General features: G+C 39.2%; 1 protein-coding gene across 1 annotated transcript in view; it reads right to left on the bottom strand.

Annotated features, from left to right (window-relative positions):
• LOC133771023 (histone-arginine methyltransferase CARM1-like) overlaps positions 1-15,972 on the bottom strand; it is a 183,821-nt gene that overhangs the window by 38,485 nt on the left and 129,364 nt on the right. The window contains 1 exon segment of the mRNA XM_062206769.1: positions 9,329-9,419. Coding sequence (XP_062062753.1) covers positions 9,329-9,419 — 91 coding nt within the window.

The following is a 15,972-nucleotide window of genomic DNA, read 5'->3' as shown; positions in this document are numbered from 1 at the left end:
AGAAACCTGAACATAATCCTACCATACAACCCAGCCACCCCACTCCTTGGAATTTACCCAAAGGAAATTAATTTGGCAAATAAAAAAGCCATCTGCACATTAATGTTTATTGCAGCTCAATTCACAATAGCTAAGACCTGGAACCAACCCAAATGCCCATCAACAGTAGACTGGATAAAGAAATTATGGGACATGTACTCCATAGAATACTATACAGCAGTAAGAAACAACGAAACCCAGTCATTTGCAACAAGATGGAGGAATCTGGAAAACATCATGCTGAGTGAATTAAGCCAGTCCCAAAGAGACAAATATCATTTGTTTTCCCTGATCCGCGACAACTGAGCACCAAAGGGGAAACCTGTTGAAGTGAAATGGACACTATAAGAAACAATGACCTGATCAGCTCTTGTCCTGACTTTAGATGTACAATGTAATACTTTATCCTTTTTAGTATTTGTTGTTGTTGTTGTTGTTCTAGTACTAGTGGTTGAACTCTGTAATTAACACACAATTATTCTTAGGTGTTTAAATTTTAACTGAAAAGTGATCCCTGTTAAATTTCAGAGTGGAAAAAGAGAGGGAGGAGATGCACAATTTGGGACATGCACAATCAGTCTTGCCCCAAATGATGGAGTTAGAAATGTGCCAGGGGATTCCAATACAATCCCATCAAGGTGGCATGTACCAATGCCATCTCACTAGTCCAAGTGATCAATTTCAGTTCACAATTGATGGCTCTGATATGTCTAAGAGTCAAAGGGATCACACAAACCAGACAAGTGTCTACTAATACTAACTGATAGAATCAAAAAGGGAGAGAAAGATCCAACATGGGAAGCGGGATACACAGCAGACTCATAGAATGGCAGACGCCCTAAACAACACTCTGGCCTCAGAATCAGCCCTTAAGGCATTCGGATCTGGCTCAAGAGCCCATGAGAGTATTGTAGGCATGGAAAGCCAAGATACCATGGAAAAGAAAAAAAAAAAAGAAGACCTAAATGAAAGATCTCTGTGAGTGAGATCCCAGTGGAAAGAACGGGGCCATCAAAGAAGGAGGTACCTTTCTCTGAAGGGAAGAGAGAACTTCCACTTTGACTATGACCCTATCGGAATAAGATCAAAGTCAGCGAACTCTAAAGGCTTCCATAGCCCTGGCAACTCATGACAAGAGCCTAGGGAGATTACTGACGCCATGAACAGGAGTGTCAAATTGTTAAGTCAGCAACAGAAGTCACTGTGTACTTACTTCCCATGTGAGATCTGTCCTTAATGTGTTATCTAATGTGCAGTGATGCTATAACTAGTTGAAACAGTATTTTTACACTTTGTGTTTCTGCGTGGGTACAAACTGATGAGATCTTTACTAATTATATACTGAATCGATCTTCTGTATATAAAGATAATTGGTAATGAAAAAAAAAACCTGGTGTTAAATTGGAAATGGCATAGAAAATTAATTAATTTTTTTTTAAAAAAAATATTATGTAGGATCTCTGTCTTTAATGTGCTGTACACTGTTATTTAATGCTATAACTAGTACTCCAACAGTATTTTTTTTTCACTTTGTGTTGCTATATGGGGGCAAACTGTTGAAATCGTTACCTAATATATACTAAACTGATCTTCTGTATATAAAGAGAATTGAAAATGAATCATGATGTGATTGGAAGGGGAGAGGGAGCGGGAAAGGGGAGGGTTGCGGGTGGGAGGGAAGTTTGGGAGGGGGAAGCCATTGTAACCCATAAGCTGTACTTTGGAAATTTATATTCATTAAATAAAAGTTTAATAATAAAAAAAGAAATCTACCAACAATAGATGCTGGAGAGGATGTGGGGAAAAAAGAATGTAAACTGGTAAAGCCACTATGGAGGTCAGTCTGGAGATCCCTCAGAAACCTGAATATAACCCTACCATTCAACCCAGTCATCCCACTCCTTGCAATTTACCCAAAGGAAATTAACCTGCAAACAAAAAAAGCGGTCTGCACCTTAATGTTTATTGCAGCTCAATTCACAATAGCTAAGACCTGGAATCAACCTAAATGCCCATCAACAGTAGACTAGAAAAAGAAATTATGGGATATGTACTCTACAGAATACTATACAGCAGTCAAAAACAATGAAATTTGGTCATTTGCAACAAAATGGAGGAATCTGGAAAACATGCTGAGTGAAATAAGCCAGGCCCAAGGGACAAATATCATATGTTCTACCTGATCGGTGACAACTAACTGAGCAACAAAAAGGAAACCTGTTGAAGTGAAATGGACACTACGAGAAACGGTGACTTGATCAGCCTTTACCCTGACTGTTGGTGAACAACTTAATACTTTATCCCTCCTAGTATTTTTTTGTTTGTTTGTTCTACTTAATACTATTGGTTGAATTCTGTAATTAATACACAGTTATTCTTAAGTGTTGAAACTTAACTGAGAAGTGATCCCTGTTAAATATAAGAGTGGGAATAAGAGAGGGAGGAGATGTACAATTTGGGACATGCTCAAGCTGACTTGCCCCAAATGATGGAGTTAGAAACATACCAGGGGATTCCAATTCAATCCCATCAAGGTGGCATGTACCAATGCCATCTCACTAGTCCAAGTGATCAATTTCTGTTCACAACTGGTCATAATGATAGGTCTAAGAGTCAAAGGGATCACATAAACAAGACTAGTGTCTGCTAATACTAACTGATAGAATCAAAAAGGGAGAGAAAGATCCAACATGGGAAGTGGGATACACAGCAGACTCATAGAATGGCAGATGTCCTAAACAGCACTCTGGCCTCAGAATCAGCCCTTAAGGCATTCGGATCTGGCTGAAGAGCCCATGAGAGAATTTTAGGCATGGAAAGCCAAGACACTCTGTGAAAAAAAAATGACCTAAATGAAAGATCTCCGCGAGTGATATCCCAGTGGAAAGAACAGGTCATCAAAGAAGGAGGTACCTTTCTCTGAAGGGAGGAAAGAACTTCCACTATGACTATGACCTTGTCTAAATATGATCAGATTCAGTGAACTCAAAAGGCTTCCATAGCCTTGGCAACTCATGACAAGAGCCTAGGGTGATTACTGATGCCATAAACAAGAGTGTCAATTTGTTAAGTCAACAATAGGAGTCACTGTGCACTTGCTCCTCATGTGGGATCTCTGTCTTTAATGTGCTGTACATTGTGATTTAATGCTATAACTAGTACTCATACAGTATTTTCCACTTTGTGTTTCTATGTGGGTGCAAACTGTTGAAATCTTTACTTAATATATACTAAACTGATCTTCTGTATATAAAGAGAATTGAAAATGAATCTTGATGTGAATGGAAGAGGAGAGGGAGCGGGAAAGGGGAGGGCTGTGGGTGGGAGGGAAGTTATGGGGGGGTAAAGCCATTGTAATCCATAAGCTGTACTTTGGAAATTTATATTTATTAAATACAAGTTAAAAAAAAGAAAATACTTCAAAGGGTTACTGGAAAAATTAAAAGATACATTTATTTTTATGGAAAAAAAGAAAATATTGGGTCAATTATTCTACATAGAACAATGTAATTTGTGCTGAAATTCATCACAAGGAAAATTATACCACAAAATAGAAATTCTGATGAAAATTAATATCCTTCATATATAAGGAATCCTCCTCCAATTTAAATGAATTGAGCAACTTTTATTCACTGGGTTAGATGAGAGGATTCATAGTCTCATGAGGGGAGATGTCTCTAAGTACAATAAATAAGTAAAAACTTGTACATGGTATGACAAGGGCTATGAAGGAAAATGAGTGGCACGTGTGGCAGGAGTACAGCTTTCACCTGATGGGGTTCTGCTGGAAAGATGGCACGTGAGCAAAGGCCTGAGGAAGCGACAGCAAGCCCCGGGATGTCTGTGTTAGAGGCAGACGATGTGCTGTGAGCTGGGAACACGGCTGGTGGACTCTCGGCGAAGCACGGAGGCCAGTCCAGCCAGTGTGGTGGAGTAGAGAGAATAAGAGAGGAAGAAGCAGGCGATGAAGCTACGGGAATGGACGCATAGGAACTAGGTTGGGTAGGGTGGGACCCTGGGCTTTCACTCGGCAGCACGCGGGGGTACGGGGGTCACTAGAGGACTGTAAGCAGCAGAAGAACTGGATGTGACTGATACTTGTTCAACATCATTTTGGGGGCTGTGAGGATCCTCTGCAGGACTGTAGTCGACAGGGGTTCACCGGTCTCATTTGTGGCTTGTGGGGGACGATGGGGAATGTAGCAAAGATCAGAATTTGCATTTGGACCTGCAGATGCCCAATAAACATCTGAGCAGAGCTAGCAAGAGCCAGACAGAGATGCCCATCTGTGCTAATGAGGAAAGGTCTGGGCCCAAGTTCTAACAGCAAGGGTCATCAGCCTAGGGCAGCATCCCTAGCTAAGAGACTGCGAGATCAAGAAAGACAGTGAACACAGATGGCTGGTTGGGGGAGAGACCTTTAAGAAGAAAACACAGTTGGTCTACGATGAGGTGATGAGGAAGAATCAGCAAAGGAGACTGAGAAAGGTAGGAAGAAAATCAGGTGTAGGCTTCAGAAGTGATGTGAAGTGAGGTGAGGAGTGAAGACGGATTCTATCTCATGATGAGTTAACCCTGCTAGTTCCTCATCTCTCACCTCACTCCTTCAAAACTCACCCAAATTCTTTTTCTCACCAGCCCTTCTCTCAGCGTGCATGTCCACTTCTCAAGCTCTTCTAACAGAAATCATGGAAGCGTCCACTACCTGTTTCTTTTATGTAAGCAGGACAAGGCCAAATGCTAACAGTCTTATGTGGAAAACTCCTTCCCAAAGGAAGAGAATTAGGAAGCAAAGGCTGTGAATTTTGGTAATTAGATATTTTAAAATGTTTTGAGTTTGTTGACTAAAAATAAAACGAATCAAATACATCAACTATCAAGGAAATACAAATTAAAAATAAGCAGGCTGGCATTTTTCTTGCAAATCAGATTGGCATTTAAAAAGGCATATCCCGTATGGGCAAAATGCAGAAGACATTTCCATACACCACTAGTGGAAGTGTTAATTTGTAAAACTTTCCAAGAGAGCAATTTGGCTATCTATAAGAATAACATTTTAAAGTTCTTCCTTAAACCTTGTGGTCCAATGATTCTGCATTTAGCAATAGATCTTCAGAAAAGAATTAGAAGGTACACCAAGGTTTCTGCAAAAGATGTTTACTTATCATTGTTTCTTATTGAATTTGGGATATAAATTCTGTGAGACTATATTCTCAGAGACTATCTAAACAACTCCTGAGTGTTGTTTCTTATAGAATTTACAGCAATAAAATAATATTCAGCAATGGACCTTGAGTCAGAAAATCATCAGACAGCCATAAGAACAATACAGTCATCCCTTGAATCCATGAGGATTGGTTCAGGAACCAAAATCCATGCGTGCTCACATCCCTGTTGTACAACAGTACAGTGGGGTAGGCATTGTGGTGCTGCTGGTTAGTGCATGGCTTGCAATGCCAGCATCCCATATCAGAGGCCAGCTGAGTTCCAGGTTAACTCAAACACTGAAGTTTCTGCTGCCCGAGTGGGAGACCCAGATGGAATTGCTACCCTCTGGTTTCAGCTTGGCCTGGCCCTGTCAGTTGCAGGCATTTGGGGAATGAAGCAATGGATGTAAGATCTCTCTTTGTCACTCTGTCTTTCAAATAAATTAAATAAATGAATTTTTTAAAAAATGAAACAGTATAGTAGTTGCATATAATCTAGGTCCATCTTCCCGTATAATTACTTATAGCTTCAACAGTATAAGTAGTTGTTTCAATACAGAATTGTTCAGGTAATAATGATGAATTTTTTACTTTACAGTGCAGACACATTTTTTCAAAGCTTTTTGATCTACAGTTTGAATCAGCAGAGGCAAAATCCATGGGTTCAGAGAGCCAAATATACTCCACTGCAAAGATAATATTTTAAATCTATGAGAACAATACTACAACATAATCACAGTATTTTTTTTAAAAAGCCATAAAATAGTACTTACAACATGACTATTTTTGTAGAGAAAGAGAATATAAAAATTAAAAATACATCAACTAACATCTTATAATGATTTCCATACATGCTTGAGTTTACTGAAGTTTTTAATTATCAAACATTTTTATTGAGTGCCTGCCACATAATAGGGACTGATCTAGGTGCTTGAGACAAATCAGTAAAATTGATAGAATTTCTATCCTTGTGGTGCTTACATTCTTACAGGTGACAGATAATAACAGAGCAAGGGATTCTGTGTGTTTTAGGAGGCAATAAGTACTGGATGAAAAACAGAATAAAAATGGAGTTGGGGTTATATGGCCGCTATTTTAAATAAAGAGTTAGAGTAGGTCTCATTGAGAAGGTAGCATTTGACAATACCTTTATGGAGTGGAAGAAATTAACAATGTGAGTGTAGAAGGGAAAGTATATGTCTGATGTGTGTGATGTATCCAAACAGCAGCAGGGGTGCTTATGTGGCTTATAACAGGAAATAAAGTTAGAGAACCTGACTCGGTACAATCAACTGTAAGACTTTGGCTAAGTAGAGTATAGACACGCTGGGGACTATGAAATAATCTATATGGTAGATGGTGGTATTGAAATAAAAGAAGAACAGTGAGTACAGTGAGAACTGGCTGCATTCTGGGTGCGTTTTGAAAGTAGAACCAACAGAACTTTGACAGCTTGGGTAGGGGAATAAAGCAAAAGAGGCCCTCAAGGTTTTCAGCCCAAAGATTAGGAAGATAGAGTTGTGATCAGCTGAAATGGAGGGACTGTGAGTAAATCAGGTTTTGGGTGAGAATGAAGAGATTAGGCATTGAGGGTTTGACCAGGCAATTCTTTGCAAGGGGAAACAGCCAGCAAGAAGTTCACCATGAAAATATGGAGTTGAGAGGACATGGCTGCACTGGAGAGATGCACTTGGGGATCATTAACATACAGGTGGTATTGGAAGCTATGGGAATGGGTGCAGGGAGCAACATGGGCAGAGAAGAGGTCCAAAACTGTGGCCTGGAACAACTCAATGTCAGCTGCTTCAGGCAACAATGCGGTGGCGGGGGTGAGGGGAGCTGGTTCAGAAAGTGACCAGTGAGACAGAAGGAAAACCAGAAGAATGTTGGGGGGAAAGTGTTTCAAACACTGTGGGTAAAGAAGTGAAGTTGAGAAGTGAAAACTGATCACTTGATTAAGCACTGTGGGAGTTGGGCCACTGGTGACACTGTGCCTGGAGAAATGGGTCAAGCAAGAAATTGGAAAGCAGAGGAGGAGGCTTTGAGTATGGAGAATTCTTGGAAGGAATTTGCTGCAAGGGGGCACAGAGACATGGAGAAGCAGGAACAGAGGAGGCTGGGTTTTTGTTCATTATTTTCCTTTTTAACAAAATAAATAGACGCTTATTTGCAGCAGATAGCTGATGGGAAACCTGGCCATTCTACTGTGATCAAGCCAGTACAGGTACAGCAGATTGTATGGCTGGGAGGTCACACAAGAGCTCTATGATCAAAAAAAGCTCTCGTCTATTGGTCTGTCCTACTCTCTGGCTTAACGTTTATAACTCTAGTCTCCCCAACAGTTCAGGAGGTCACATTTAAAATAGAAACATTTAAGGTCAATATAATTTCACAGAGCAATGATCATTATTAAAGTAAGCACTCTATATCCTTCCCCACAAACACATATGAGGATACGCCAAGAAACCATTTACCTCCATGGGAAAGTCTGTGACGTGGAATCTTAAAATTACAGAGGGAAACCAGTTAATATAGAATACCAAAAATGTATAGGAAGGAAATGGATATTTGGTGATATGATTGTGATTTTTAGCCCTTGTTTATACTCCTATAAACTGTAGTCTTCCTACTTTTTACTTATTGACTATTATGATTAATGGAAAATTCAGCCTGTGAATATAGAGTGTGGATTAAAATTACATCCTTGCCAAAACTGATGAAGAGAGGGGCACGATATTGATATTGATATTAATAAAAAATAATAAAGACTGAAATAGGGAACATGATCAATCTGTGGTAAGAAAGCCTATTTTGCTAGAAAAAAATTAGAGAGAAAAATCTTAGCTGTCCTATCCAACTCTTCTAAGAACTTTGTAACCCAAGAAACCAAGGCACCTTCTATACGCAGTCTCTTCATTAGAATTACAAAGAAACAAATGCAGTAATAAATTCAGTGAAGCTCCGTGTTGGAAGGTTCCACAAACCTCAACTAAAACATTCCAACCCACCTACTACCTGTAATACATACCTGTGCTTCCTCCTGATCAGTATCTTCTCCCTCTTCCTCTCCCTCTCCCTCCCTCGCATGGGTCCACTATCACTGTTCTCTTTCCTTCCTTCTTCTTAAGAAAACCAGTGCTCAGAGAAGATCCCAGAGAGGCCTGGTGTTTTGGGATAGCAGGTTAAGCTGCCATCTGCAATACCAGCAACCCATATGAGCACCAGCTGGCATCCTGGAGCTTCACTTCCAATCCAGCTCCCTGCTAATGGACTGGACAAAGCAAGTGAGGATGGCCTGATTGTTTGGGGCTCCTGCTACCCACATAGGAGACCTGGACGAAGTTCCTGACTCCTTGCTTCTGCCTGGCTCAGTTCTGGCCACTGTGCCATTTGGGTAGTGAACCAGCAGTTGGAAGATCTCTCTCTCTCCCTCTTTCTATGTAACTCTGCCTTTCACATACATACATATATAAATCTTTAAAAAAAAGAAAGATCTCCAGAAGGAATGAGAGTTCAGAACTGGCAGGGATTTTTGCATTAGTTCCAATTTATGAACAAAAAAACTGAGTTTCAAATATTGAAGTAAATTACCCAAAACCCAATGTCCAATTAAAACGCCAAAAAGAACTGAGACTATGCAAAAAAAAAAAAGATTTGATCAACACAGATTCACTGAGGATATTGACTTACATGTTCTAAAAGAAGCCATGGCCCTGAGTCAGAGGAGGAAATTCTGGAAGGTGGAAGGAAGAACAGTAGGTGTAGGGAGACAGTTTACCAGCAGAGGGTAGCACTTTGAGTGTTTGTCTTTGCATCAACAACTCCCTGATTTGTCCCTGGCTCATGAATAGTGGTTTTCAGTGTGGAGAGAAGAGTAAGAGATTTTATTCACTCCACACTCCCATGCCACACATTTTTCACTGTCACATCTACTAGGTGGAGACAAGGATAACTGCTGAACATCCTATAGGGCACAGGACATGACCCATAGTATCTGACCAAAAATATTAGTAGTTTTAGAAACTCTGGTTTACGCTAAATATAAAGGAAGCTAAAGGAAAAGGTTTCTGAAAGAACATTACCAAAAGTTGGCTCTTGAGTAGTGTTCCATGTAGAGCTGTTCATCAGAAAAGGGGGCCAAGTGGATGTCACTGAATGTTGGGAACATCGTTCCTAGTAAGCAAAAAAGACAGAGAACCAGCAGTTGACTTTCCACCTTCCGATTAAAAGGTGCATTCACCCCCCAAGAGAGACTGCTTCCACTCCTTAACTCTATTTCAGTTATTACACAACAGGCTAAACCATAACTTTGCCTTAAATCAAGCATAAAAAATTTCAGCAAAATAGTGGAAGAGATATAGAAAAAGAATGTCAAAGCAAATTAAAATTAACATGATGACAAAAGGTGTTGCAGTCTTAGGTGAAGCATTTAAATTGTCATAGTTGCTTTCTCAGCTATTAATACTTTTTCTTTCTGCAATTCCTATGCTTGGAAATCTGGATTCTTCCTATTTATGTTTTTAAAAATTTTTTTAATCCAGTCTGTAATCACAGGCTTAGTTCACCACAGACCACAATATTCAATAAGTAAAAAGTAGGAAAGCCAGAGTTCCACAGGAGTATAAACAAGGGCTAAAAAGAATCATATCACAAGATGTTCATTTCATCCTATAGTTTTCTTATATTCTGTATTAATTGTAACATATCAGAAAAATATTACACATGTCTTTTGGGGACTGGATTATTTCACTAAGCATAATGGTTTCCAGTTGTGTCCATCTTGTTGCAAAAGACAGGACTTCATTCTTTTTATGTCTGGGTAGTAGTCCATAGTATATCAATTGATAGACATCTGGGCTGATTCTAAGCTATTGTGAATTGAGCTGCAATAAACATGGAGGTTCAGATAACTCTTTCATATGTTGCTTTCATTTCATTTGGATAAATTCACGGAGTGGTATAGCTGGAATTTGGGTATGGAATCTCCATACTGTCTTCTGTAATGGTTGCACTAGTTTTACATTCCAACCAACAGGGTACCTTTCCCCCACATCCTTGACAGAATTTACTGTGTTCGTGATTTCTGGATGGTAGCCATTTATCCGGTGAGAGGTGAAATCTCATTGTGGTTTTTATTTGCATTTTGTTGGTGCCTTGTGATCCTGAGCATATTTTCATGTTTTTGGCCACTTTTATTTCATTCTTTGAAAATACTTGTTCATGTCCTTTGCTCATTTCTTAAGTCGATTTTCTGTTTTGTTATTGTTGAAGTTCTTAATCTCTTTATAGATCCTGGATAATAATCTTCATCAGGTGCATAGTTTGCAAATATTTTCTCCCACTCTTTCAGTTGCCTGTTTATTTTGTTTAGTGTTTTCTTCGCAGTGCAGGAGATTCTTAACTTGCTATAATCCCATTTGTCTATTTTTGTTATTTTTTCTTATGCTTCTGGGGTCTTTTCCAAGAAGTTTGCCTATGCCAATATCTTGCAGAGTTTCTCTCATTTTTTTTCTCTAGTAATTTGAGAATATCAGGTCATATATGGTGTAAGGCAGGGATATTATTTTAGACTTCTACATGCTTAGATGCAATTTTCTCAGCATCATTTTTTGACCAGACTGTCTTTTCCCCAGGAAATGATTTTAGCTCATTTGTCAAAGATTAGTTTGTTGTAGATGCATGGACTAATTTCTTGGGTTTCCACTCTGTTCCACTGGTCTACATACCTATTTTTTGTGCCAGTACCCAACTGTTTTGATTATAACCAGTATGACTAGCATGTCTTAAAATCTGGTATTGTGATGCCTCTGGCTTTTTGTTGTTGTTGTTGTGTAAGATTGATTCAGCTATTTGGGTTCTCTTGTGTTTTTATGTGAATTTTAGCATTTTTTTTCTAGATCTGAGATGAAATGCCCTTGGTATTTTGATTGGGATTGCATTGAATCCATAAATTGCTTTAGGTAGTGTGGATATTTTGATGATATTAATTATTCCAATCCACACACATGGAAAATTTCTCCATGTTTTTGGTATCCTCTTTCTTTAATGTTTTGTCATTTAAACTGTAGAAATCTTTCATATCTTTGGTTAAATTTACTCTAAGGCATTTAAAATTTTTGTAGCTATTGTGAATGGGACTGATCTTACAAGTTTTTTTTCAGCCATGTCATGTTTTGTGTATGTAAAGGCTATTGATTTTTATGTGATGATTTTAAATCTTGCAGCTCTCTTGTGAGTTTCAATAGTCTTATTGAAGTCTTGGTTCACCTATGTTTAGAATTCATGTCATCTGCAAACAGGGGTAATTTGACTTCCTCCTTTCCAATTTGTATCTCTTTGCTTTTTTTTTTTTTTTTTTTTTTTTTTTGCCTAATGGTTCTGGCTTAAACTTCTAGAACTATATTGAGTATCAATAGTGAAATTAATCATCCTTGCTTTTTTTGGATCTTAGTGGAAATTTTTCCAACTTTTCCTCCATTCAATATTATACTGGCTATGGGTTTGTCATATTTCCTTGATTGCATTGAGGAATGTTCCTTCTATACCCAAGTTGCTTAAGGTTTTCATCATGAAAGGATGCTGTATTTTATCAAATGCCTTCTCTGCATCTATTAAGATAATCATATGGTTTTTATTCCTCAATTTCTTAGTGTGGTGCATCACACTTACTGATTTGCATTTGTTGAACCATCCCTGCATACCAGGCATAAATTCCCCTTGGTCTGGGTGAATGATCTTTTCAGCTAGTATTTTGTTGAGGATTTTTGCATCTATGTTCATCATGGCTATTGGTCTATATTTCTCTTTCTTTGTTGTATCTTTTTCTGGATTTGGAATTAAGGTGATGCCAGCCTCCTAGAAGGAGTTTGGGAGGATTCTCTCCTTTTCGGTTACTTTGAACAGTTCTAGAAGATTTGGATTTAGTTTATCTTTAATAGTTTTGTTTATTGTAAAATCAACTTGGATTTGAAAATAATCACAATCTCAACCTGGAACAGGTGACTAGCCTAGCAATTAAAAGTTCTGTATCTCACATCAGAGTGCCTGGGTTTGATTCAAAGCTCTGTCTCCTCACTTTAGCTTCCTGCTAATGCACACCCTGGGAGGGAGGTAGTTGTGATGGCTCAAGCTGTAGAGTCCCTACCATCCACATGGGAGAATTGAATTGAGTTCTAGGTTCCTGGTTCTGGCCCTGGTCCAGCCCTAGCATTTAGGGAGTGAGCCAGTAGATAAGGGCTCTGTCTCTGACTCTCCTGTAAATTTTTAAAAATAAAAAAATCTTATCACATTATTTTTATTCCCAGGTTCTTTCCATGTTCACTCAGATCAACTATCTATCTTCTTCGATGATGTTAGAATCTATGCATCTGTGGATGCTCATATCCTCCATGGGATGCACGTATCTGGGCTTTGTTCCTGGCAGCCAAGGTGCACCAGGAGAAAGGCAGATTTTTAGTGGTGAATGATTTCTTAGACTGGCACACCTGAAATCAGGCTTTTCTGAGTAGGAGGTTCTCTGGATCAGGATTATTATCCTTGTAGTTTGTGGAAGACTCTTGTCATTTATTAAGTCACATGTAAAAGAAAGCTGAACTATTAACCCTGTTTCAGAAATGAGGATAGCCTAACAAACGAGGTATGCTGTCATAAAAATAGCAATTAAAGTAACAGCTAAAATGTCTTGATTATGTTAACTCTGCCATGTATTTTCTGGCAGAGTTTCCATGCAGTAATTTATTTAATCCCCACCTCTCTATTATTATATTCATTTTTTAAATGAGGAAACTAAGCAACAGAGAAATTTCAGTGACTCAGCAAAGCTCACAGAAAATAAGTGGAAGTGCAAAATCCAAGGAGTGGAATCTCATCTGAGAGTCCATGCCCCACCCTTTAACTCTACTACTCCCCTGTTAAAACAGAGCAGATCATCTTATTTAGGGCATTTAAGAGGTGATCAGAGGCAAAGCACCATTGTAACACCATCATGTTTCGGTGTCAAAGTCATGACTCCTTGGTGGTTTTTCAATATCAAGATAAAAAGATGTTAAAAAAGGATTAGAAAGGTGTTATGTGTTTACTGTTTTTGTCAACTCAGAAACTTCAGTGGAAGATATTGTGAGACCCAACTCAAATAGGAATCCTAGTGCATTAGACAAAATGGAGGGGAAGACATTACCAAAGGTAAAATATATTTAAAGATACACACCTGAAATAAATAGTACATTAAAACTTTCCAGATGCAAAACCTATGTCACTCCAAAGGACCTGGAGTTGGAATGGCACTGAATGTCTTAACAGCAACACTGCACATCAGAAACAAATGAACAACTCTTAATGTACCCCCAAATTATGGTATATATACACTATGAAATACTACACAGTGGCTAAAAAAAATGAAATCCTATCGTTTGCAAAAAAATGGATGAAACTGGGAACCATTATACTTAGTGAAATAAGCCAATCCCCAAAAGGACAAAATACCATAAATTATCCCTGACTGTGGTAACTAACAGAGTACCTAAAAGATAATCTACGGGAGTGAAATTGACACTTTGAGATGCAATGATTTTCAACTGCCCTTGTCTTGACTATTGAGGAACAGTGTTTTTTTTTTTTTTTTCTTCATACCATTTATTGAACTCCTTACTTAGTGTAGGGTTAATCTTATGGGTATAAAGTTAAATGAAAATAGATCTCTGAAAAAATAGAATGGGAATAGGAGAGGGAGGAAGAAGGGAGGCGTGTGGGTGGGAGGGTGGGTAGGGTGGAAAGTATCACTATGTTCCTGAATTTGCATATATGAAATACGTGGAATTTGTATACCTCAGATAAAACTTTTTTTAATTTTCTGACAGGCAGAGTGGACAGTGAGAGAGAGAGATAGAGAGAAAGGTCTTCTTTTGCCTTTGGTTCACCCTCCAATGGCCGCCGCAGCTGGCGCACTGTGGCCGGCGCACCATGCCGATCCGATGGCAGGAGCCAGGTACCTATCCTGGTCTCCCATGGGGTGCAGGGCCCAAGCACTTGGGCCATCCTCCACTGCACTCCCTGGCCACAGCAGAGAGCTGGCCTGGAAGAGGGGCAGCTGGGACAGAACCGGCACCCCGACCGGGACTAGAACCTGGTGTGCCGGCGCCACAAGGCAGAGGATTAGCCTAGTGAGCCACGGCGCTGGCTTTTTTTTTTTTTTTTAATTTTTTGACAGGCAGAGTGGACAGTGAGAGAGAGAGATAGAGAGAAAGGTAAACTTTTTTTAAAAGTATTGACAAAAAATTCTCTCTGTCTCTCTCTCAGTGTCCACTCTGCCTTTCAAAAAAAAATAATAATAAATAAAATAAATAAATAAAAAAGAATTTTAAAAAAAAGCATTGACAAAAAAAAGTACTGACTCAAAACTGTTTGCAGGTTAAATTCTTGACCCAGCCAAATAACACAAGGACTCAATAAAAAGTAATATCATATCTTTTTCTCCAGAAGCAGCTGGAGGATACCTTTTTGTAAAATGATGCTGTAAATCCAGAAATAAGCCAAAAGAATGATGACAGACGGCTGAAGTGTGGGAGCCAGGCACTCTGGGTAGAGAGCACCCATCCGTGTTTGCTGTGGAGGCAGGGGGGAGTCATTCACAGGATGAATAGACTGACATCTGTCAGATCTGCTGGAGATGGAAATATCTACCCACAAGTATGAAGAAAACTAAGCTAATGAACAAATCAGGGCAATTAACTCCAGGACAAACATGGGTTACATGAGAAAATAAACATAATCCTGGTATAGCGACAGTAGCACCCAACTCAGCACTGAACAGTACTTGCTTTCTGTCACATATCATGACAGTGTAAACAGTGATTGTTGATTAATCCAAGGACTATATCCCCTTGTTCTAAATCCTGGAATCCCTAAGGCTCTGAAAAACAATGATTTTTTAAAGACATTTATTTATTTGGGAGGCAGAGAGACAGAGCTCCCATTTGTGGTTCACTCCCTAAATGCCTGTGATGGTTGGTGCTGGGTCAGGGCTGGAGCCAGGAGTCGGGGAGCTCAATCCAGGACCCCTGTGTGGATGACAGAAACGCTATCACTTGAGACATCACTGCTGCCTCTGAAGATCCGCATTAGCAAGAAGTGAGCAACTGGAGGTGGGTACCAAATCTGATATTTTGATATGAGATGCCAGAACGCTAATGTCTTAACTGCTAGGCCAAATGCCTGACCCGAGCAATTGCTTTTTGTAAATCTATAGAAACATCATTGGCTGGCAAAACCCGATTTAAAATGACATAGTCTACTTGTAGTCTTTCTGTATTCCACCTGGTATCAGTATTCATACGTGCTGTTGCAAAGATACAATGTGTTTCATTATGGAATGTTGCTTTGGAGTCCCTGATGCATTCTGTAATACATGGTATAAGATCTTATCAAATTCTCAAGTTCCACAGACTCTGAAATGCACCTGGGCCCCAGGGTTTGGATAAGGCACTGAAGACCAGGACAGATGTCTGGAGAGGATGGGGTTGGGGAAGCAACATCAAACAGGGAAGGAACTTCTAAGTAGGGGAGCTACCCTCTCAAGCAGCGGGTGATGAGAATATTGATAGAATAGTTTTATATAGAAATATGTTGGCAAATAATAGAGACAGCAAATAGAGTTGAAAGTAGTTGCCTTTGGGGAGAAGTCTGAGGATAGGAAAATGTGTAACAAAGTGCTACTCTTTTTCATTATAAG

Source organism: Lepus europaeus, chromosome 12, assembly GCF_033115175.1.
Source record: "Lepus europaeus isolate LE1 chromosome 12, mLepTim1.pri, whole genome shotgun sequence".
Taxonomy (NCBI): Eukaryota; Metazoa; Chordata; class Mammalia; order Lagomorpha; family Leporidae; genus Lepus; species Lepus europaeus.
Note: the sequence above shows the minus strand (reverse complement) of the source record. Positions and strands in the feature narration are given on the sequence as shown.